Consider the following 21004-nt stretch of genomic DNA (forward strand, 5'->3'; position numbering starts at 1 on the left):
AAAACCACAAAAAATTAACAAAAATAGACATTGAGCAGGCAAATGTCAATCAAAAGAGGAAAGAGATCTCTGGTTGGCAACAGAACTCGTTGTACTTATCTAGAGGCAGGCAGCTCGTGTAGTTAGTGTACCTGAGCATGTCTCTCTATTCTGGGAATTCATGGAAGACCGGTGAGATGTTTCTCACTCGGCGAGCGGCTGCTGCAGGCATTGCCAGCGGGTGCTAGTACCTGGAAACAACTAAGAGGGCAAAAACATCATTAAATTAAAGAGACACACAATTTCAGCCAGGGAACTACCGTAAGGTGGAAAAGACACCATCTACAAGTAGACAGTAGAATAAATATTCACCAAAAAAAAATAAAAAATGAAAAGCTATGGTTTAAATGACACATAAGCAATAACCAACAGGTTATCAGGAACAAATATAGTGTTTTCCCAGCTTCTGAAAAATGAAATGGGCGATGGGTATCTGTGTTATGGCAGGTATCTCTGTGCAGAAATTCCTCTTCTCAGACAAATTAGTACAACCCAGTTTCAGGATACAGCCTTTTACATCTATCCTAATTGAGAAATATCTTACCTTCTCAGACAGTTCTTCAATTTGCCAAGCTCCTTTGGGAACCTGTTTCCAAACATTCCTGCAGCCCACCCACACAAGATTCAAAATCTGGGCTAAAAAGAAAATTGTATTCAGCTCAAGAAGAGCAAAGCCTGAACATTGCTAAAGAATTCAAAAGGGCTGTTCATTGCAGAAATGCCAACTGAAATTGAAAGTAAAACAGCACTAAAAAGCAAAACTAGCTCTCCTTTGAATAGATATGTCAAGTAACTCACCACATAATTTTGAAATTTAATCAGTAAGAAAGCTCGGAATTTTAAAATACTTAGTGAGAGGTTCACTGTGGTGATGCCAGTGTTTGATGCCAGGACAAACGCATTAACGCAACTGGGGGCAAGCTGAGGCTTAGGAGGAGGTGAGTGCGTGTCTCCTTTGGCCAGGCAGGGTAGGCGGATGCCCCGGCCACCAACACCCAGGCTCCGAGAATCCGCCTTTCCCGCTGCAACACCCATGTCTAACCTGGTCAAAAAGCAACAACACCACAACAGGTCCTGTTCTGTTCTGCGCTACGTCCAACGCAAGTAACTGAAGTGCTCTGGCGAAGAAATGAGAAGAGGGGAAGATGACCAGTCCTGCGTATTTGCTAATAGTTTAAATTTTTACCATAATAAGAATATCCCATTATTTCTGCAAATGTTTAGTCCAAGCTAAATCTCAAATGTAGTCCTTTTTCCTTCTGTTCTTATTTTTTAAAATGATATTTGTTTCTGCCAGGAAACATGCACGTTAATAAATAATAAACAGAGGAACAAAAAAATCTGTTTATAGACATAAACAAGAACTAGAACTCAAACAGAAACTCACATTAACTGACATTTCTGGTATAACCTTCAAAAATGTTAATATCTCTATATCTTCAATCTCAACAAAAAAAAAAGGAATATATAATAAGTCAGGAGATTGTTATTGTAATTATTAGGATTCTACTTCAGTGTACAAAACCTGACGTAGAAAAATTACCCTTACGGCAGCTAATTCCCCCTTGAGTTTAATTACAAAATTGTTTAATCATTTTCATACAAAATGTTTCTGTGTCAAGGTAATGATTATGGAATTAGTGCAATCAAGGGGGAGGGTACTGCCTACATACTAAATTTTTAATAGTTTTGTTATAATTAACAGAGAAGAATTAAGGTTTCTAACAGCTTACATGGCTAGGAGCTTTCCTAACTGAAGCCGGCTAGAAAGGTTATTTGGCTTCTGACATGCCGGGCACGTGGATTTCTGTCCTTTGAAGAGCAAGGAAACACATCTTACACTGCAGTCGGTCATCGTGACGGACAGACATGAGTAACGATGTGGTCTTGCTCCACGGCAACTTATCTGGTATCTTCTCTGTCCACATCATTCTGCTTTTACCTGCTTCATGTGCCTCTGTACAGCTCAGCAGAGGTAACATTGCAAGTCGGATGTTGTGCCACGTACTACCCCAAGGTTAATACGAAATCCTTTGCATAATTAATATTTAAAATTTAATACTTAATGCTTTAAAAAGGAAATTGGTGTGAAACAGGGAAATGGTCTCCTCTGTTCTTACCCCTGTGCCCTGGGTCTCAGCTCAAGGAATCTGCCTCTGTAAAAGCAAGGTCAGGCCTGAAAGTTTCCCAGCCTGTTTGGAAGAGGAGCAACAGTAAAGGTTGTCACACGTCACCCACCCTACCACCTCAGTTTGACTGAGTATCTCGACAGCTGCAGAAAAGCAGCACAAAAAGGGCATAAACTTATTATTGTGCGCCCTAATTTGATAGCAACGCAGTCATGTGCCACCCTTGATCCGGATCAAGTACCACTGGACAACTAAGCAGTGACCTGGCATCACTACTGGTATGACTCTGGGGTCACAAAGGCTTGAAACATTCCTGAAATCTGAAAAAAATATGCACTGCGGGATCCTGAGTCCTCCTGGCTCAGAGCAGCTGCCTCAGCTGCACCCGTCTCCTCTGCTTTTGTCCCTGGCCCTCGCTGGCAGCTCCCGCTCTGCTGAATCATGGAATGGTTTGGGTTGGAAGGGACCTTAAAGATGATCTAGTTCCAACCCCGCTGCCCTGGGCAGGGACACCTCCCACTAGACCAGGCTGCTCAAAGCCCCATCCAGCCTGGCCTTGAACACTTCCAGGGATGGGGCATCCAAAACATCCCTGGGCAACCTGGTCCAGTGTCTCACCACCCTCATAGTGAAAAATTTCTTCCTGATATCTAATCTAAATCTCCCCTCTTCCAGTTTGAAGCCGTTATCCCTCATACTATCACTACATGCCCCTTTAAAATGTCCCTCTCCAGCTTTCCTGTAAGCCCCCTTTAGTTACTGGAAAGCTGCTATAAGGTCTCCCCGGAACCTTCTCTTCTCCAGGCCGAACAACCCCAACTCTCTCAGCCTGTCGTCATAGGAGAGGTGCTTCCGCTCCAACAGGTCCATGTCCTTCTTGTGCTGAAGACTCCAAAGCTGGCCACAGTACTTCAGGTGGGGTCTCAGAGTCCAAGAGCTTCCTCCCAGGACCTTCCCCACGAATTTTGCAGGGTCACTGCAGCTCAGGGCATAGTGGCAGGGAGACAGCAGGAAGCAAAGGGTGATGGCGCAGACAGGAACCACATGGGTGATCCTCCTGACAGCTGCTGGTGGCTGCTAAGGGAGACCCAGCAGCACATGGGCCTGTGGTGAAACCCAGAGCCACCGTCCTGCAGGTACAGGTCAGGAGGCCACATCGGAAAAGCACTGGAAAGCTGACTTCCACCCGAGCCTGTGCAAAGCAGCTCTTTCCTTTCACTGATATTTTCCCCCATGATTTTAAATGGCATAATTCCTCCCACGAAAGCATAAAAAAGGAACGATGCCCTGCAGACACCTGGAATGTTAGGAGGGGGTTTTGGGATGTTATTTCTAAGCTTTGCGAAGACCCTTAGGCCAGCTCAGACATTACGCAGGAACTGGACTGAGCAGACAGGGTGGGTGGGAAATTAGTTAAGACGTTTTTATTTTTTTAAAGGGTACCACATCGATGCCTATAAATATCTAAAGGGCAGGTGTCAAAGGGGATGGGGCCAGACTTTTTTCAGTGGTGCCCAGCGACAAGGGCAACGGGCACAAACTGGAGCACAGGAGATTCTGTCTGAACAGGGGGAAAACTTCCTTACTCTGTGGGTGCCAGAGCACTGGAACAGGCTGCCCAGAGAGCCGGTGGAGTCTCCTTCTCTGGAGACATTCCAAACCCGCCTGGACGCGTTCCTGTGCAACCCCCTCTAGGTGACCCTGCTCTGGCAGGGGGGGTTGGAGTAGGTGATCTCAGAGGGTCCCTTCCAATCCCTGCCGTTCTGTGAGTCTGTGCGACTTCATTCGCTTCTTCGTTACGACGTAAAAAACCCCGGCGGAGCAGCGGAGCCCCGCAACAGACAGCCAACGCCTGGGCGGGAACAGGCGCCGGCAGCTCTGTCGTTGTAACGCCGGTGACAGGGGGTCGGGCAGATCACTGCACCCGGGCATCCCGCGAAGTAGGCGGGGCACCCAGGGGCGACCTGTACCCGCGCAAAAATTCCTCTCACATTCGCAGTGAGGACCCGGGCGTCACCCCGGGTCGTTATTTTCCTTACTCATAAGTTTAAGGCATAACGCTACTTTTCCTGCCCCGCAACCAGAACCCTACGCGTTAGCTATATAGGTCAGGGCGAGCAACTCCCGGCACATCGTCCCGTGCCAGACACGCTAAACGCCTGTTCTCCTCACCGCCTACCGGGTCTTTTTCCACCTAACCCCACCGCGGACCGAACCGGGCCAGTAGGTGCCGGGGACTGTATGTAAATGAGGGGGCCCGGGCGCCGCTGGGGGTTGTGGGACGCCCACCCCGCCCCGCCCCCGCCCCGCTCACTCGGGCGGGGCCGGGGGCGGGGCCTGCCTGACTCCTGGAGGCGGGGCGAGGAGCGGAAGCGGTATGATGTCATCTCCGGGTCTCACTGGCTGCGTCTTGCTGTTGGGCCCTACGACAAGATGGCGGACATCTCTCTGGACGAGCTCATACGGAAACGCGGTGTGACGGTGAAAGGGAGGTAAGCGGCCAGGGAGGGTTAGCGCCCTGGGTCCGGAGGTCTCCGGTGGTTCCTCTGTTCTCCCTTCTGGTGGTTTCGCTCCGGAGGCGGCGGGGCGCAGCCTGCCTCAGCGCGGCCCGGCCCTGTTCGCCGCTCTCGCCTTCCCATTGGCTTAGGTGTTGGTCTGTGGGGCCGCGCCTTCGATGCGGATTGGTGGTGGTGACTGTCGCTCAAGGCTGAGGCGGGCCTGGGCCGGGGCGGGGGTCTGTTCCCCCTACCTCGTCCCGTCCCCACCCCGCCCAGCCAGTGCCTGGTGTTACCCGCTGGGCTCTGGCCTAGTCAGGGCTTGCCCACACACCGTCTCTTCCCCTGCGCTTCTCGACCCTTCTTGAATCTCCCGAGATTCCTGGCACAGCCCATCGCTTCACTGCTGTCTCCGACCTGCTTCTCCCCGACGATTAACCCACTGGGGCTCCACTAGCCGGCATCAGCAGGGCCTCGGCGCCCCCCACCCCCGAGCCCTCCCCCCCCCCCCGCCTCGGTGACCGGGCAGCCCAGGAGCTGCTGCTGGGCTGCAGCTCTCCGTCAGGCGGTGCCCCGGGGGTGCCCGGTTCACCCGCGGCTCCCGGGAGCGGTGCGTTGATGAGCGGCGCGGTGCATTGTGGGATAGCCGTGGGAGGTGTGGTTGTGCCACGGGGAGCCGTAACTGTAGCGAAGCTGATGGGGATCCGCACAGGAGAGGCTTCATCAGCGTTGCTGCCTGGCCCTTGGAAACTGTAGTCTCTGTAGCGTAGTTAACGATACCCTGACAGACTCAAATACTTGTGTGGATGTGGAGTGTGTTACATATTGGCTACAAGGTTAGACTCTTTTTGTACAGCAGATGTCTCCAGTGTAGGCTGGGCCATTTACTCTAGTGCAGCTGTTGGCAGTTCTCCTTTGGTAGCTTTTAATCTTTCCTTTTGCTATAGTCTCTTGATTCTGGCCATGTGTTTCTCCCCATCTGTGTTGTAGCTAAGTGTATTCCCTTTTTTGTTGTGATTGGGTGTTTTTTTTGGTTTTTGTTTTTTTTTTTTAATTTAATGGTCATTGGGGAATCTTAAGTTTTAACTCTGAATGACTGCTCTTTCCTGTCTAGAGTAATATTTCGAAAGTTATCCGCTAACATATACGTGCAAAAGATTCAAACGTGTATTTAAATCCTAGTCTAGACAAGGCCTTGGCTTTGCACTTTCATTCATGTTATTCTGCATATTTGGAACAGTCTTATGCTGCTTAGTATGCCAAGCACCTCCTTTCTCCTTTTTCAAATCCCTCCTTAGCTCTCACTTCTTCCAGGAATTCTTCCTGCTTTTATTTGCTGAACAATAATCCCTCTGCAGCACTGTAAGAATTTTTGTGCCTTGCAGTTCTCTTGTTGAACTCACTTTATAAGATTTCTGAATTAGCTAACTTGACTTTGTGAAGGCTGGATAAACTGAATAAACTTAAATCATTATATCCATGCTGCTCAGTAGTCTAGAGGAAATAACGTAAAAATCTGCACCTATAAAATGTACTAATCCACAAAATATTCAAGCCAAAACATGTAGTTTTGGAAAGCAAATTACGTGTTTGAGATTCCCTTTTATTTCAGGTGCTGTGGTACAAAATGCCTGAACAGTTAATGCTGTTACAGGGTGAGCAGTTCTCTCTGGCAGAGAGTTGCTTGTTGGGATAAACACAAATCTTCAGAGACAGTATAATCTTCAGTACAGTTTCCTAATCAATTTCATTAGTTCTTGTCATTAACAGTTTTAACTAATTCTGGCTTAAACGCTGATACATACATTTCTGGTTTTGCTTTGACCTTTCTTATGCTCATTAAAAAGAACCACTCACCATCCCTTGTGCAGCACCTTTCAATGTAGCTAAATTAATGCTTTTTAAAAGTGCAAGGGAAGTCTTGTTTAGTGGCTATTGCTTTATGGGTACTGTTAGTCCTCTGTATTATTCTGGATATATTTTAATAAATCATCTTAATAATACTCCTGTTTCTTCTTAGCTAGTGTGCTTTGACGGTATGAGAGAGCAGCCATAAGATTCTTAGCTAGGTAATAAAATGGGACCCCAGTCCTGGCTCTTCAGTTGTCTGGGCGCAAGAATGAAAGAGACAGACGTGGAGCTTTAGTCTTTCATCTCTTTCTACAGATCTCTCCACTGAAAATATATGCCTGTAAATAATGTTAAGATTGTAGGGTTAGATCAGGAAATACTGATATAAAGCTGTAGGAAGAATTCAGATTGCATCATCATTTGAATGTGTGATGTTAGCCTTTTGAGTATTACAACAAATTCTAGATATCTACTTTTAGACTTTATAATACTGGACAGTACATATCAGAAAGCAGATGAACACTGTAGCACTCTGTAGCTTAATTTGAATTTTAAAAGCCAATAGAAAGAATATTTATTTTCAGTACCTTAAGTTTAAAATTTCCCTTACACTTTGTCATCTAAAAAAAAACTCAAACAACCAACCCAATGGAAAAAAATAAACCCCTAAATAATACTTAAAGGAGGAACTGTATTTAAAAAATAGACAAGCTGTTTCCTTTTAGGGGAGACTTTGAAAAAGTGAATTAGACCTGTAACAAGAAGCTAGTTTCAGCATTCACTACATAATGGGCTGCTTCTTAGTAATCCTTTTTTACAAGTACAAATGTTGTCCTTTCAGTGGGCTGTTATCTTTTTGTGCTCAGTATTGTGATGTTGAAAAGTGCTTGAAAGGTGGCTTCAAACTGAGATTGGTACTGGTGCTTGTACAACCTAAAATCCAAGCCTCTATGTTCTCACAAGTCTGAACGTGCTGCCCAGAATTCTTAAAGTTGCATCTAATTCCATGTTTCCTCTGTATCAGGACATATTATTGTCTTACAAAAGATGCTTTAGGCAGACCTGGTCAGTCCTAAAGCTAGAAAGTCTGTTTCTGTGCCTCTTTGTCTTCAAAAGTTTCCCAAAGTACCTATGTTGTTAATGAATTTTGTTTAAACATGCTATGTGCTTAGCACAGCTGAAGTCAGACCCTTTACTTAAGTTTGTAAATGTGAGCTTAAGAGTGGATTTTGAAAATCTGTTCCTTAGCTGTTTATGCAGAAAGCAAAATCCAGCATAAAACAGCTTAGGAGCTCTACTATTGTATTTGGACATCTAACCTGAGTGGATTTCTGTGCACTAATAATGAACTTTTGTTTGCAGCAACACAAATACCTTTATTGATAGTGTATCACATCTTATAATGTCTGAAACTCTTTTTGGTTTTTTTTGCCCCCAGGCTTAACTCAAGGCCAGTGTTTGGAGGTGTAAGATCTCGCATTGGGGTCCAGCAAAATATTTTAAACAGATCATCACCAGCTGTCAGCTTCCAGAGGACATTTGATGCTCGACAGAAGATTGGACTCACGGATGCCCGACACAAACTGGGAGTTAAAGATGCTCGTGAAAAACTCATTCAAAAGGACGCTCGGTTCAAAATCAAAGGAAAGGTGCAGGATGCTCGAGAGATGTTAAATTCCCGTAAACAGCAAAGTGTTCCTGCTGAAAAGGTGACCAAGGTGGTGGATGCCAGAGAGAAGATCAGCTTAAAAAGAAGTGCGCCAGCTACTATCAGCCCTACTATGGGGACAGTAAATCCAGCCGTGAAAATCACCAAAACCATCCAAGTAGGTTAAACAAGCCACCCCTGAGCCCCTCAGTTATTCTACAGCAGTCCAGTAGAAATGATAATACATGAATACATTCACATGTTTACAATAGAAGCGATGGTGATACGTTTCAGTCCAGCCTATAGGGCAGGATTCAGAGTCTTTTGGGTGTCCTTCTGGCTGCTTGGGGCTTTTTGTAGAATCCCAGCTTTCACTTGAATTTTGGGCCCAATAAAGACTAAAGCAGTACTCCTGTCAGCATTAAAGTAGTTGTCTTGAATGGTTAAGTAGTCTCTTTCCCACCTAAATACAAAGAAAATGTATGCATTTTTTGTCATTCTTATACCACCTGTCTTTGCAAGTCTGATGTGGTGAATTGTCCTGTCTAGATAACTGCCTTATCCTAGTGGTGGGGTGACAGTTCAGAATATACAGCTATGTTTGTATCTAAGAAGACCTAAAATTCAATGAGCCTGTCAACAATTTCTCTATTTTCACTTGTCTGGTTTTCAGGAAAGCCCTGGCTTCCAGGGGGTTGCCTGATTACATGATTCATGCCTGCTGAGGCTCAAGGTTTATTTCAATTGCAGTATAATCAGTTGATCACCCTAACCTGCTGATTTCTTTTGACAGGTTTCTAATTTCACTTTGCTGTTTGCACAGTGCCTTGATTCTTAGCAAACTTGTCTGAGAAACAACTACTATTGAGCTACGAGTATGTTAGGTACAGTGGGTAGAGTCAGAAGTTTCCAAACTGTCAGGATTGTTGTTTGAGGAGTGTTTGTGTTGCTCACCTTTATGAGCATATAACTGAAGTTCCTAGCCTACCTCTTTCATTTTCATCCTCCTAAAGATCAACAGTGTGCTTACACATACCCAGAAAATCTCCTATTCTTATCAGTTTGAAAGCCTGGATGAGTCTGCTTTCTGTTCAGCTGTGGGTTTTGCTTAAGAGCATCAAGCATATTTCTTCTTTAAATTAGCCTAGGAAATTTCCTATTACTCAGCAGGTTTCCTGCCAGGCTGACCTAAGAAAGAGAAAGGGCTCTTGTGGCAGTAAGAAGGGCTAATCGCAGAGCAATAGAGCAGTCTGTTCAGTAGTCTGTAATTAGTAGGGTAATTAGTACTCATGCTGTCCTAAGCCAAATCACCACCATCAGCCATTAGGAGTTGAAAGTTTTCTACAAAGTTTGTAGGAGTTAAAATAGTTTCCAGAGACTTAGTACAGTGGCAATTTGCTCTGACGTGATTTTTTTTTTTTGTATGACTTGGTTTGACCTATAGTACTTTGCTTGGTAGACAACATAGTGCAAAAAAAAAAATATTGTGGTATATAACAGTGATTAAGACTGTAGACAAAACAGTGCACATGAGTAATTATCTAACAATTTTTTAAAAGATACATACCAAAATTCCAAATTGCCCATTGTCCTCCTCTCTTCTCAAACGTGGGAGCAGAATCAAACTAAACTATCTTGATCTGAGATGCAGCACATCAAACTAAAGTATATCCAATGTCCTGTACTGTGGTGGTCTTTGTCATAAAGGAAGGGGGAAAAAAGTCTTTGAAACCTATTCTGCTGGTGTTTCCATGGGACAGGTACCGTTGTATCTGAATTGATTAGCAAATTGAAACATGAGGGTGCTGTGGTGTAAGTTGCAGTCTGGAGGGAATGCAAATATGAAGATTTTTCTGCCTGTATGGAGTATTTTTGTAAGAAGACCCATTCTTCTCTGTAATGGACAGCTTCCAGCTTCTTGAAAAACCAAAAGGGTGTTTTTGAGGGAGTTGCTGCTTGATTTCAGTTGCTGATTAGCATAGCTACATTCTTCGACTGCTACTGTTGCGGTTTCCCTGTTTCACAGGGTAACAGAGTGCAGAAGGGTCAGCTACACTAACCCCTGCATAACTTACTCCACTGCGCCTTATTCCAGCTCTATTGTGAAGGGACAGTATATACTTCTTTGAAATTGAACTGAACTAAACTGTGTTGTGTCCCAGCTTGTTGAGTTTGATGGAAATGGATACCATACCTTTGGTTCCCTGTAGTATGAAAGAAGAGAAGCTTACTGACTGATTTCGTACTGTCAGAAATGTAGGTCCAGTCAGTGCTGGCAGGGTTGGAGTTAAGTTCCCTTCCCACTAATCTTGGACTAAAACTCAAGTAATTTCAGTCAGTTTCTCTGCGTGGCCTTAAGTTTTAATTTCTTAGCTTAAGTGAGGCTGTCACCTATTTAACATATTACAGGAAACATAGATGTTCTCCGATAGCACATTGCGATAACATATTTCAAGAGCAGGAGAGTGAGTTTCTTTTAAGTGATCTCAGGGCATCAACTAACAGCTCCAGTCTTCTGAAGTGGGAATCTGGTGGACCGTAGCGTTTAATGCTTTTGTTCTTTCCCTCTAACTGTAGCAGAAGGCTCCGGTTCCTGGACACTCTCATCCAGCAGGAATGAGGATCAATGTGGTGAACAACCATACACACAAACAGGTGTGTGCCTGCTCGGTGCTCTTTGTTGTTACACCTCTTGAGGGGGAAGGAAGGTGTCCATAAACATTGGCAGGTGCAAAGAAAACTTCAAGTAGGAAAGAAAAGAGGGGTGTTTGGAAGTTCTCTAACAGCTTAGATCCCTGTTCTCGTGTGGCTGAGATACTTTCATGGCAATTGAGGTTTTAATTTAGTCTAATTGATCTCGATTCCTTGTGTGTTATATGAATGCGAAGTAGGTGTTCCCAGTTTTTAGCTGTCTGTGCTAATGTTTTTTTTCTAGAGACTGTGACCTTTAGCTCTGATGTCTTTCTGTAAATTTCTCAGTGACACCACATCAGATCAAGTTGTTGGTTGTTTTGATTCACCATCCTGCCAGCCTCTTCAGAGAATGGATATGATTGTACATGGTCAAATGTTCTACAGTGAGGTGGGAGAGGGTATAACCTTCCTGTGAAATCCCAGCTGTGGGTCTCTGCTGGAAACCTGATAGTGAATGATGTTAACTGGTATTCTGATGTACTATCAAAGTTGCCAAGTCCCTCAGCAAGCAGACTTTGAGGAGAACCCTAGAATTTGTGCTTTCTCTTCTGGGATCAATTTTAAAGGCCTTTGTCACAGCTCCCAGCCATTCATCCACCTTATCACCTTGGGTGCTTTCAGAGAGGAATTGCATGTTTTTATTATTTTATTGTGTGTGTGTATACATAAAGTATTAAATGAAATACTGGAAAACTAACATTCACAATATCATGTCCTGGGGTTTTTTTGACCTTGATTATGGTAACTTTAGCTGTTTGTTTATGTTACCTCTGTGTTGACCTGCTACGCTCACCTATGCCAGATGCTGTTACTTAAGGAAGTGTCTTCATTATTCTGACCTCATCACAATAAGCCTTGAGTCGATTTCACTTGTCTCAAACTCAAGTCCATTGTCCTGATGGCTAGTCTCTTTCCTGGTTCTTTTCTGCGCAATTCTCCTCTGTTCTGCTGTCCCTTCTGTCTTTTTCCTTCATAGCATTTCTGTGACTGGAACAACTTTTCTGTTTGTAAACCAGAATCTTGCTGACTATGAAAACCCACTTCCTTTGCAAGCTCTCCTTACTAATTTTTCTTTGCCTTCTTACTGAGTTAATGGGAAGCTGTTCTGAGTTGTGACTTACGTTCTGGGCAGTGCCGTATGTGTATAAGCTTTTTCTTAACATTATTTACAGTCTATGAAAAAACATTTGTGTAGGAGTTCGCCTCAGTATTTTAAGGCAGGGCTCTGAGTGTTAAGTTGAATTGGGAAATTAATTATTCATTCAGTAAACCTCCTAGTGCAGTGTTTTCTAGTGCCAGACGGGTATATGCTGTGCTGAGGAAAGCAGGCTATTCAGAAGGAACTTTTGGTTCAGATGTATTTGGCAGGCATCTGCTTAATTTATTTTTAAAAGAATAATTAAAAAATCATATGCACAGGCTTCAGCTTTAAAGGTAGTAGAGTGCTAAAAAGTAAGACAATGAGGCTTTATTCCATTAATGTGGTTTCATCGGTCCTGATGAGGTCTAGGGATTAGAGAAACCTATATGTGGTTTCAGTACACCTCGGGAAACAGCTTTACTGTGGCATTTACAGAAAAGAAGTTTGATACTTTGTATGCGGATGTTTTGAAATGGACTTGCGTACCTCCAGCTGCACCAGAAGCTGCAAGGACCAGGAGTAAAGTCCAGTGTGGTCATGTTCACTGTCCGAAGAAGGCTGAAGATAGGGGGAAACTACTTATTTTGGAAATGTCTAGATTAGATGTACCTGATTGTAAACTATTACCTTGCTTCTCTTCAGGGTCTGTATGACATGGAAGATGATGAAGAAAGTGTCTCTCCCCTTACTAGTAAACAGATGAAAATAACCACCACAAACAGCTTCCTGCACAACGCGGTAAGGGATTATCTGAACAGTCCCCACCACGCCATGCTCACATTGGGTGGACACACAGGCTGCGGCTTTACAGGGCTTGTATTCTTTTAAAGTATGTAAACAATGCTTTCTCCTGAAATGTTTGCTCTTCACCCCACCCTTCCCTTTGTGCCAATGCTTCTAGTGTTATTTTTGGGACAGTCCCTTGTAGGCTAACTGTGGTTTTGTAGGCCTTTTTTGCAGGCAGAATGTGTGCTTTCTCCCTTGCTGGAAGGTTGATGCATGTTAGTTCATGACTTTCTTCTTGGGGAAGTGCTTTGAACCTGTCTCATTATTGTTTGAGCAGGCAAGCAAGGGAAGCTTTTCTGCTGCTTCTAGAAGCTGGACACCAAAGCAGGAAATGTCTTGCCATGCAAAATCTTAGCTGACAGCTTGTTGGGGAGTACTGATACTCTGGAGAAGATGGAATTTTCACACAGACAAATGTGAGGTCCTGCTTTTGGGATGGGATAACCCCCTGCATCTTAAGCAAAGAGCTGACTGTCTAGAAGGTGGTTTTATAGGAAAGAGCCTGGATGCCCTGCTGGGTGATGTGCTAAGAATGAGTTAACAGTGCATCCTTGCAGCAGTGAAGGCCAACTGTAGATTGTATATTAGTAAGATCATAGCTAGCAAATAAAGGAAGATAATTATTGCCATCTGTTTGGCATTTTGAGAATGCACCTGTAGTACCGTGCTTATTTTTGGGCTCTGTGATACCAGACAGACACTGACAGACTAGAACTAGGACAATATGGTGCTCAGGGGGCTGAGGAGAGTGAGAGCAGCGTCTCTTATAGCTGAGAAGAGAAGGCTGTAGTGAGATCTGCCCATGCACTTTCACTGCCTAATACATGGTCATGGAAAAGGCAAAACCCAGGTCCTTTTTAGGATTGAAAAGGGAGAAGATGAACCAACAAAAAAAGCAGTGAAAGAAACTCCAGTTGCGTATGGGGGGAGAGTTGTGCAGTTCTTAGGGTATTGGTCAGCCTCTGGCACAGGGACCCAGAGAGGTTGTGAAATCGCCATTCTTGGAGGTATTCAGAGTTAAACTGGATGAGGTCTTGAGACAGCCTCCTGTGTCTTTGAAGTTAGCCCTGTTTCAGACATTGTTACCAAAGCATATTCTCAAAATGGTTAATCGTGACTAATGTTGAGAGAGCATGTGTACATACTCATGGATAAGGAGGATTCTGTCCTCGAGTCTGTCAAGGATATTAGTGAAAGAACTTCTAATCAAGGAAAACAGGTAGTATTAATGTTCTTGAGGAGGAACATATGGACCTTGTGAGCGCTACTAATCAACATGTTTTGGAGAGTTTAGCCAACTTGTCAAGATAGTGAGGATTTAGAGTGTCCTAGGCTGAATTACCTTGATTACAGTATTAAAAATCATGCCCATAGGTCAAGAAGACCCTAGCCCAGGTGAAGACTGTTCCCCTGAGCATGTGTATTAGCTATAACTCGTTTGTGCAACCACATGTAAATTACTAACCAATCAAATACAGGTAGGAGGTACTAATATGATAATGATGTTGTAAAATGTCTATATAAACTGTGTGGAAAGTCCCGTTTGGTGTACTTGATCTGTGGAAAACCACTGAGCACCCAGCCTTGCACAACTCTGAAATAAATAATCAATGTCTTATCCTGGCGTGTAAGATTATCTGTTGCACACCAGGTAACAAATACGATTTTTTGGACAACAAAACAGGAGGGCTGGACATGGGTTTGTCCTCCATTATTCTGTGGTTCTAAGAAAGCAAAGTAATGTGGTTTTACCGTCACACAGGCAGTTTAGTGCAATGGTTATCCCATGTTTTTTTCTCATGTGGGTATTCAAAATAGAGCTCCTCACCATTTATGATCCTTAAAATCAGCCGTCGGGGTTTTTTTGCAGGAGTAAATGTGTTATCTCCAGGGTTCACAGCAGCTGCCAAGCACCATTTTTTTTCTGGCTTTAAACTCCCTAGGTAGTTCCAACTAGGAAGGTTATGCTCCCTGTCTTTGCGTGCCCTAGCTTGGTGTTTCTGAAGAAGTATTGCTGTTTGTGCTAGGGCAGCTCAATCTTAATGAGCAATCTTGTGTACACTTTGCAAAGTACTTGAAAATCTTTGGATAAAAGGAGCTTTTCAAATTCAAATCGCACTGGTAACATTCATTTAAGAAGAATATGAAACTAAAAAGTGCTCATTAGTGAGAGAAGTGGTGTTTTGGGATAAACGTGTCCAGAAACTTTAGTTGATTTTTGTCTCAAAGCTAAAAATTTCCAGCACGGTAGTGGTTTTGACACCGGGAGGGACGTGCAGTTCTTAGTGCGTGCTGGTGATGCTCTCCTGCTGTTGGTGCTTGAAGAGGAGGGATGACTTTCGTAGCCTGCAGCTCTCAGAGATATTTTATTCCTTCTTTCTGTAGACGGGGCTGGGTGCCAATAAATTCTCTCTGGCCAAGACTGTTCCCCTGACTAAAGTGGTCCAGAATGATACGTACACAGCTCCACCTGCACCTCCCTCTCCTATGCGGACGAAGGCCTTGACAAACATGTCCCGGACCTTAGTGACAAAGGAGGAGCCTCCAAAAGAACCAGCACCTGTTGAGGTGAGCTCAGGGAAGTGGGAGATGCTCTTTATAGAAGTCTCTGAAACTTGCTGTTCATCAGTTATGCAAGCAGCTCCTTATCTGCCTGCCTTCCACCATTATTTCTGGGATTCCATCAAGCTTATTCAGATAACTGCAACCCATGTCCCAAGAATTTGAAACTTGTCTAAACATCCTTTTCTTCAGCTTTTGAGAGACTGAATTCTCAGTGCATCTTGCTTTTCTCAGCTTTTTTTATTTAGCATGGGAGCACATTGTCCTGGAGAAATACATATTACAGGGAGGTGGCAGTTGTTTGGATACTCTTTGGAGGCTTCTATGTCTCTAGGAATAGTGTTTTAATACTACTAGTTACGTTGTCTTCTGTCCGCTCCTATTGGCAAGGAGAAAAACAGGATTCTTCCAGCTTCTTGCTGTCTATACACGACCTCCCAGGCGATTCATAGACAACGTGCCTGGATTTGCTTTGCCAAACTTCCTGATGTTTGGTGCAGGTAACCCACCAGGTGTTCTCAGGCATGTTGAGTTCAGCATGCTCTTGAGGGGATGGAGCTATGTTTTGGGGTTTGCTGGCTGGTATAGAGGTCAGCGGAGATGCACTTAAAAGTGTGCGCATGACCAGAGAGTACTGTGTATATATGCAGAGTAAGTTAGTGTTATACGTGGGAATGAAAGAGAAAAGTTACTTCAGAGAGAAATTAGCATGGAAAAGGGGCTCCTTTTCACTACCAGATGAGCTGGGCATTTGTAAGCATTGATAGTTCCCTTTACTAGCTGTAGCTCTCGCCTGTGTGTGTGTTTGTACAGACTTTCCCAGACATCCCTTTAAGTGGCTTTTTTTTAATGCTTTCTCTGCTGTGCTGTCTTGCTTGCTGCAGTTCTGACCTTTTTTATGTGATGCATTTGTTCGTGTTGGCAGCTGGCGTTCAGTCCTTTGGAAGGCACAAAGATGACCGTAAACAATCTGCATCCTCGAGTCACAGAGGAAGACATTGTTGTGAGTGTTGTTTACTGCCGAACTGTGGATGAGTGACGCTTCCTTCCCTTAACCTACCTCTTTTGATAAATCGCTTGATCTATGGTGAATGCAATGAAGAGGAGTATGATGTGGGTTTTTCTTTGCAAAAGCTTTGAAAGTTCCTGGGTTTTTTGTTTGTTTTTGTTTTGGGGTTTTTTTCAGTTTTTAAAAAAAGTGTGTGCTTAAGAAGTTAGGACAAAACACCATTTCTAGGGTGTACTGAGATACCTGGCATCACTTAGAAGAGTTCACGCCCAATCGTGCTTGGTGTTGTCCTTGAAACCAAATTATCTAGGCGCTTCCATTCTCGGCAGGCTGAGAATGAGCCTGGTCTTCATGTGTGACAAACAGTATAGAGTACTGGCCTTGAACTTTTCTGCTTGTGTGGGTAGCAGTATGGAGCTTTGTGCAACCTGTATTACTAATGCCAAGTACTCATACCATAGCAAACACAAAATAAGACAAGTGGCAAGATTCTGACATGTGTTTACTAAGTAGGATGGGTGGTTCATCTCACTCAGTGTCTTTGAGTGAAGTGGTACTTTTGATGTGACCATGATCGTGACTAACTCTCTGCCCTCAGGAGTTATTCTGTGTGTGTGGCGCTCTGAAGCGAGCCCGGCTGGTGCACCCTGGAGTGGCTGAGGTAGTATTCGTCAAGAAAGAAGACGCTATCACAGCATATAAGAAATACAACAACAGGTGCTTAGATGGTAAGTTTGAGGCTGCAGTTGCATTTAGGATGGATAAATCAACAAAGACTTTTCTGCCCCAGCAGAGAGTTTAAAAGCCTCTCAGATCCTCATGTGCTACCAAGAGAGAAGATACCAGAAAATCAGTTCAAGAGCTAGACAATGTAATACGCTCCTATGTAACTAGCTGAATATATGCACAGTTTATTTAAGGGGAAAAAAAAAAATTCTTAAAAAAAGAATGCTCAAAGCTAGAGGCAGGGTCCTGGTGATTCCTCTGGTCTAACTTCCAGATTAAATTTCTTTTGTTTCTAATCCAGTGCCGAGAGCTAGATCGTCTTTAGGAAGACTTTACCTGCTTCCAGAATAGCTGTTTGCAAAGTACAAGTAAAACTAGTATTTGCAAAACTCTTAAGGTGTAGTCAGAGGCACTTTGAATCAGACTGTAAAACAGTATCAGCTTCTCCATAAACCGTGAACAATGCAATTGTTAATCTGGATCCATCTGCAATGTTGTCATATCTTGAAAATAGCTTTTAATTTTTAGCTGGAAATAGATGCCTTTTCTTTCTCTAGATGAGTGACATGTAACGAATGTCAGATGAGGAGCAGACAGCTGAGAATGGGAGATTCTTTTGTGTCTCTGCTAGGAGTTTTGTACCTATATGTAATTTCTTAATTAGTGTGAGTCTTCATATGGTACTGAGTGTTTCAGTGGCTTTTCCATTGCTGTGATTTTGCAACAAAAGATGTATCAGCTGTTCTTTGTCATGTTTCCCAGCATGTGGAACTCCATTGCTTGCACTGATGTGTGATTTTTATTTTTTTTTTTCTGAGGTTTTGCCTTACCACGATTCTGTTGTAAGAACTTCTTTATTGTGTTTGTTTAGGTCAACCAATGAAATGCAATCTTCATATGAATGGGAATGTCATCACCTCAGACCAGCCTATATTGCTGTAAGTGTCCTTTGAGGGGGGAAGAACCAAACACGTTTGCATGTTCTGAGGAGAACCTGAGGGGAGGAAAACTGTTGGCAAATTGTTGTTCCATGAATATTCTCTTCTTCCTCTCTGTGGTGCTCTCTGAGCTGAGTACAACGTAGCTTGACTCCATAATGTTCCCAGCCCTGAGGCTCAAAACAAATCTGAGATGAGAAAGTTTTCTTGTGAGGAAAGCATATTTAAAACCTCTGTCTCTGATATCGGGAAGGGGACAACACAGAGAACAGTAAATGCAGGCGTAGTGTTAAATATTATTTCCTAATGAGAGGTTAAATACTGTTTTGTTTTGTTTTTTAATCCTCCAGCCGATTGAGTGATACCCCTTCAGTGAAGAAAGAAGGGGAACCACGTCGGTCAAGTGCAAGCACCTCCTCAAATCCCCCAGCTGAGGTGGACCCTGACACTATCTTGAAGGCACTCTTCAAATCCTCAGGGGTCTCTGCCTCTGTGCAGCCCACAGAATTCAAAATTAAACTCTGAGAAGGGAGAGCGAGCAGTGGACTGGAAAACTCATTTAAGTTGGGGAATGAGAAAAAGGGCAGGAGTGCAGATGTTATTTGCATTTGCCTGCCTTGAAATTTTTTGTTTTCTATGATCGCTACCTTACTGTACAATAGTGTTTCCTCTTGTGTGTGTACTTTCTGTTTTCATAGTTGGAGTTTTCTTCCATGATTTTTTTTTTTCCAAAAGAATAACCTCCCCCTTCTGCCAGTAATGTATTACCAAGCATATTACCATGTAACTCCCTCCTTTATTCCAAAGCCCCTAGTGGCCATTAAAAGTGCACATAGACTTTGAGGGAAGGAGTGGTGATCTCCTCCTCGTTTCTTCTGACTGACCTGTAACTAAAAGGTGCATCCCCTTGATTATCTGCAGGCAAGAACACCACATTGTTTCTGAAATTGCTGCGCTGGGTACAAAGTCAGGTGTGGCTCCATACAGGAAGCACCATCTTGCATCTTTGACTTGGTATGCATTTGGTGGCACACTACTTCATTCTGGCAGTTGGATGTTTTTCTGCTCAGCAGCTGTGACATTGAGAAGACGTGTGGAAAAACTGAGCTTCCCACTGTGGGGGGATGCCAACGGGGGGGCATCAGGCAGGAAGACCATGTGCACGAGTGCACCATCCATTGTGCTATGGGAGGGATGCTTCAGCTCTGGTAATGCAGAGAGGTGTGGGGGGGGAAAGGCTCTGGCATTTGTACAATGGATGTATTAACTCTGTAGGGTCAGGCACAGTTGCTCTCATCTTTCTGGACTGAAAAATAAGAGCCAGTCTTGTGTTCAGAGCTAGAGGAAATCCAAACGTTTCACTCCCATTAAACTGTATTGCATCCTCCTGCTGATGCAGGGACATTAATTTTGTTTCTTACCTTCTAACTTACCCAGTCTCCTATAAAAAGGAAGAAGCTGGGACCTTTTTTACTTACGACGAGGACATCACTTCTTTGAGAGATGTCATTTGGGCAATGTTGGCTGCTGTGCGGACATGCTGCTCGCATGCATGGTTTTGGAGGATGATTACTGCACTTCATGGCTTCAAAGAGAGGTTTTGAAGAGGAGGGCAGTTACTACACTGTAAGGAACACATAGGAGAGGAGTGTTAAGTCCCACGCAGAGTAGCAAGGATGTACCTTGGGCTAGTGAGCGTCTGTGACGAGCCACAGGCTACTAGGTGGCGCTTCCAACACCTCCTTTGTTAGTGCAGCGTTACTGCCATGGATATTAAGTCCCAGTAGCTCCATTCATTGTATTTGTTCAAATTGTAGTATAAGAGAGGAAAGCTAAGAGCCACTTCCAGAATCTGGTTGGTGTTTGAACTTGATCCTTCTAGCTCGGAGACTGATCTAATCTGTTCTGTTCGGCTCCACTGAACTTTCATGAATCCTCTTGTAACCGTTGTCTGGATTCCATTTCTTGGTCAACCCTATGTTTCTTTTGCTTTCTTGTTCTGTATTAACTCTTTATCTAACTTGTGCAAAGCATTCCTCTAGCTCACCGTATCCCTTTTAGCCGTGGAATAGCAGGACTTGACAGGACTTGTTTTTCTGGAGTACTCCAGTTTGGAAGCCGATGACACCATTTTTGGTAGGGTGCTTCATATGAACAGCAGATGTTTATAGGGGAGAAGAACCCAAAACAGCTATTGTTCTCCTTTTTTAGATTGCCCATCAAACACCTGTGTTTTACTAAAAAAAAAATAATGGGGGGGGGAGGAAACATTAGGGGTTGGAGAAGATAATGTATTATCTGTTTCTGAATAAACGTTTGTTATACAGAGAGTGGATTCTAAGCCTTTTTAGATGCTGTGAAGCAACTAAAGATAGGTGGAGTTGTTCCAATGTTGAATCAAGCGTGCTTTTAGAAGAACATCGAAACCTCAAAACTGATAATGTGATGAAGAGCAAGAGGAATATATGGATGAGAGAAAACTCGTAAGTTTTTTTTTAATATGAATCATCGAAATTAGTAGCTGATTCTTCATATTAAGTGGGAGTAGTTTGTGTCCCCACCAAGTTCCAATTATGTTGTCAAGGAAAAGAAAGAAGGGCCTTTGTTATTGACAGCCTAGTGATTTTTAAAGTAATTTTATAAGTAATTTTATTTTTTTCAAAAAAAATACTGCTGTGAAATCAGGGTACCTGTTCTAGGTAAAGGAGGGTACTTTCATTATCAGCTAGACAGAAAACTGTGGAAATGTGAAGACGTGTATTGTGAGTGCATATCTTTTCTCTTCCGAAAGAATGGGGAGATTCAAGCTTTTTTTTTTCTTTTTTATTAATAGTCGTGTTCATTCCAAAAGCCATGTAGCAAGAGGCGCTTTGTAACTTGCTGTTAAATTTTGCATTGTGTTTAGGTTATCTGTGAGAAATTATGATGACACTAACATACTTCCTTGGAAGAACTACTGCTTTGGTCTCCAGCTCTATGATTATGG

The 21004-nt window shown here is 43.5% G+C and overlaps 1 protein-coding gene and 1 non-coding gene across 4 annotated transcripts; one reads left to right on the forward strand and one right to left on the reverse strand.

Annotated features, from left to right (window-relative positions):
- Positions 1-4075: 4075 nt before the first annotated feature.
- LOC141738158 (U12 minor spliceosomal RNA) lies at positions 4076-4224 on the reverse strand. The gene has a single exon (XR_012585335.1). It is a non-coding gene; the product is annotated as a U12 minor spliceosomal RNA (small nuclear RNA).
- Positions 4225-4440: 216 nt separating this feature from the next.
- On the forward strand, positions 4441-20346 carry POLDIP3 (DNA polymerase delta interacting protein 3). Of its 3 annotated transcripts, none has more exons than XM_074577483.1 (9): positions 4441-4660; positions 7953-8340; positions 10740-10817; positions 12640-12735; positions 15169-15351; positions 16271-16348; positions 16953-17082; positions 17952-18018; positions 18369-20346. In XM_074577483.1, the coding sequence occupies exons 1-9, from the start codon at positions 4602-4604 to the stop codon at positions 18541-18543; spliced, it is 1254 nt and encodes a 417-aa protein (XP_074433584.1). In that variant the 5' UTR covers positions 4441-4601; the 3' UTR covers positions 18544-20346. The 3 variants fall into 3 exon arrangements, with proteins under 3 accessions (XP_074433584.1, XP_074433604.1, XP_074433594.1); XM_074577493.1 differs by having other exon boundaries at positions 4528-4660; positions 10743-10817; XM_074577503.1 differs by lacking the exon at positions 10740-10817 and having other exon boundaries at positions 4518-4660.
- The last annotated feature ends 658 nt before the right edge of the window (positions 20347-21004 follow it).

Source organism: Larus michahellis, chromosome 1 (assembly GCF_964199755.1).
Source record: "Larus michahellis chromosome 1, bLarMic1.1, whole genome shotgun sequence".
In the NCBI taxonomy this organism is placed as follows: Eukaryota; Metazoa; Chordata; class Aves; order Charadriiformes; family Laridae; genus Larus; species Larus michahellis.

What these genes read in the sequence shown, in the direction of transcription:
- POLDIP3 (XM_074577483.1), top strand. Translation starts at nt 4,602, where the DNA reads ATGGCGGACATCTCTCTGGACGAGCTCATACGGAAACGCGGTGTGACG. An exon ending in CAACAACAGGTGCTTAGATG is followed by an intron (nt 17,083 to 17,951) that starts GTAAGTTTGAGG and finishes GTGTTTGTTTAG; the next exon opens with GTCAACCAATGAAATGCAAT. An exon ending in TCAGACCAGCCTATATTGCT is followed by an intron (nt 18,019 to 18,368) that starts GTAAGTGTCCTT and finishes TTAATCCTCCAG; the next exon opens with CCGATTGAGTGATACCCCTT.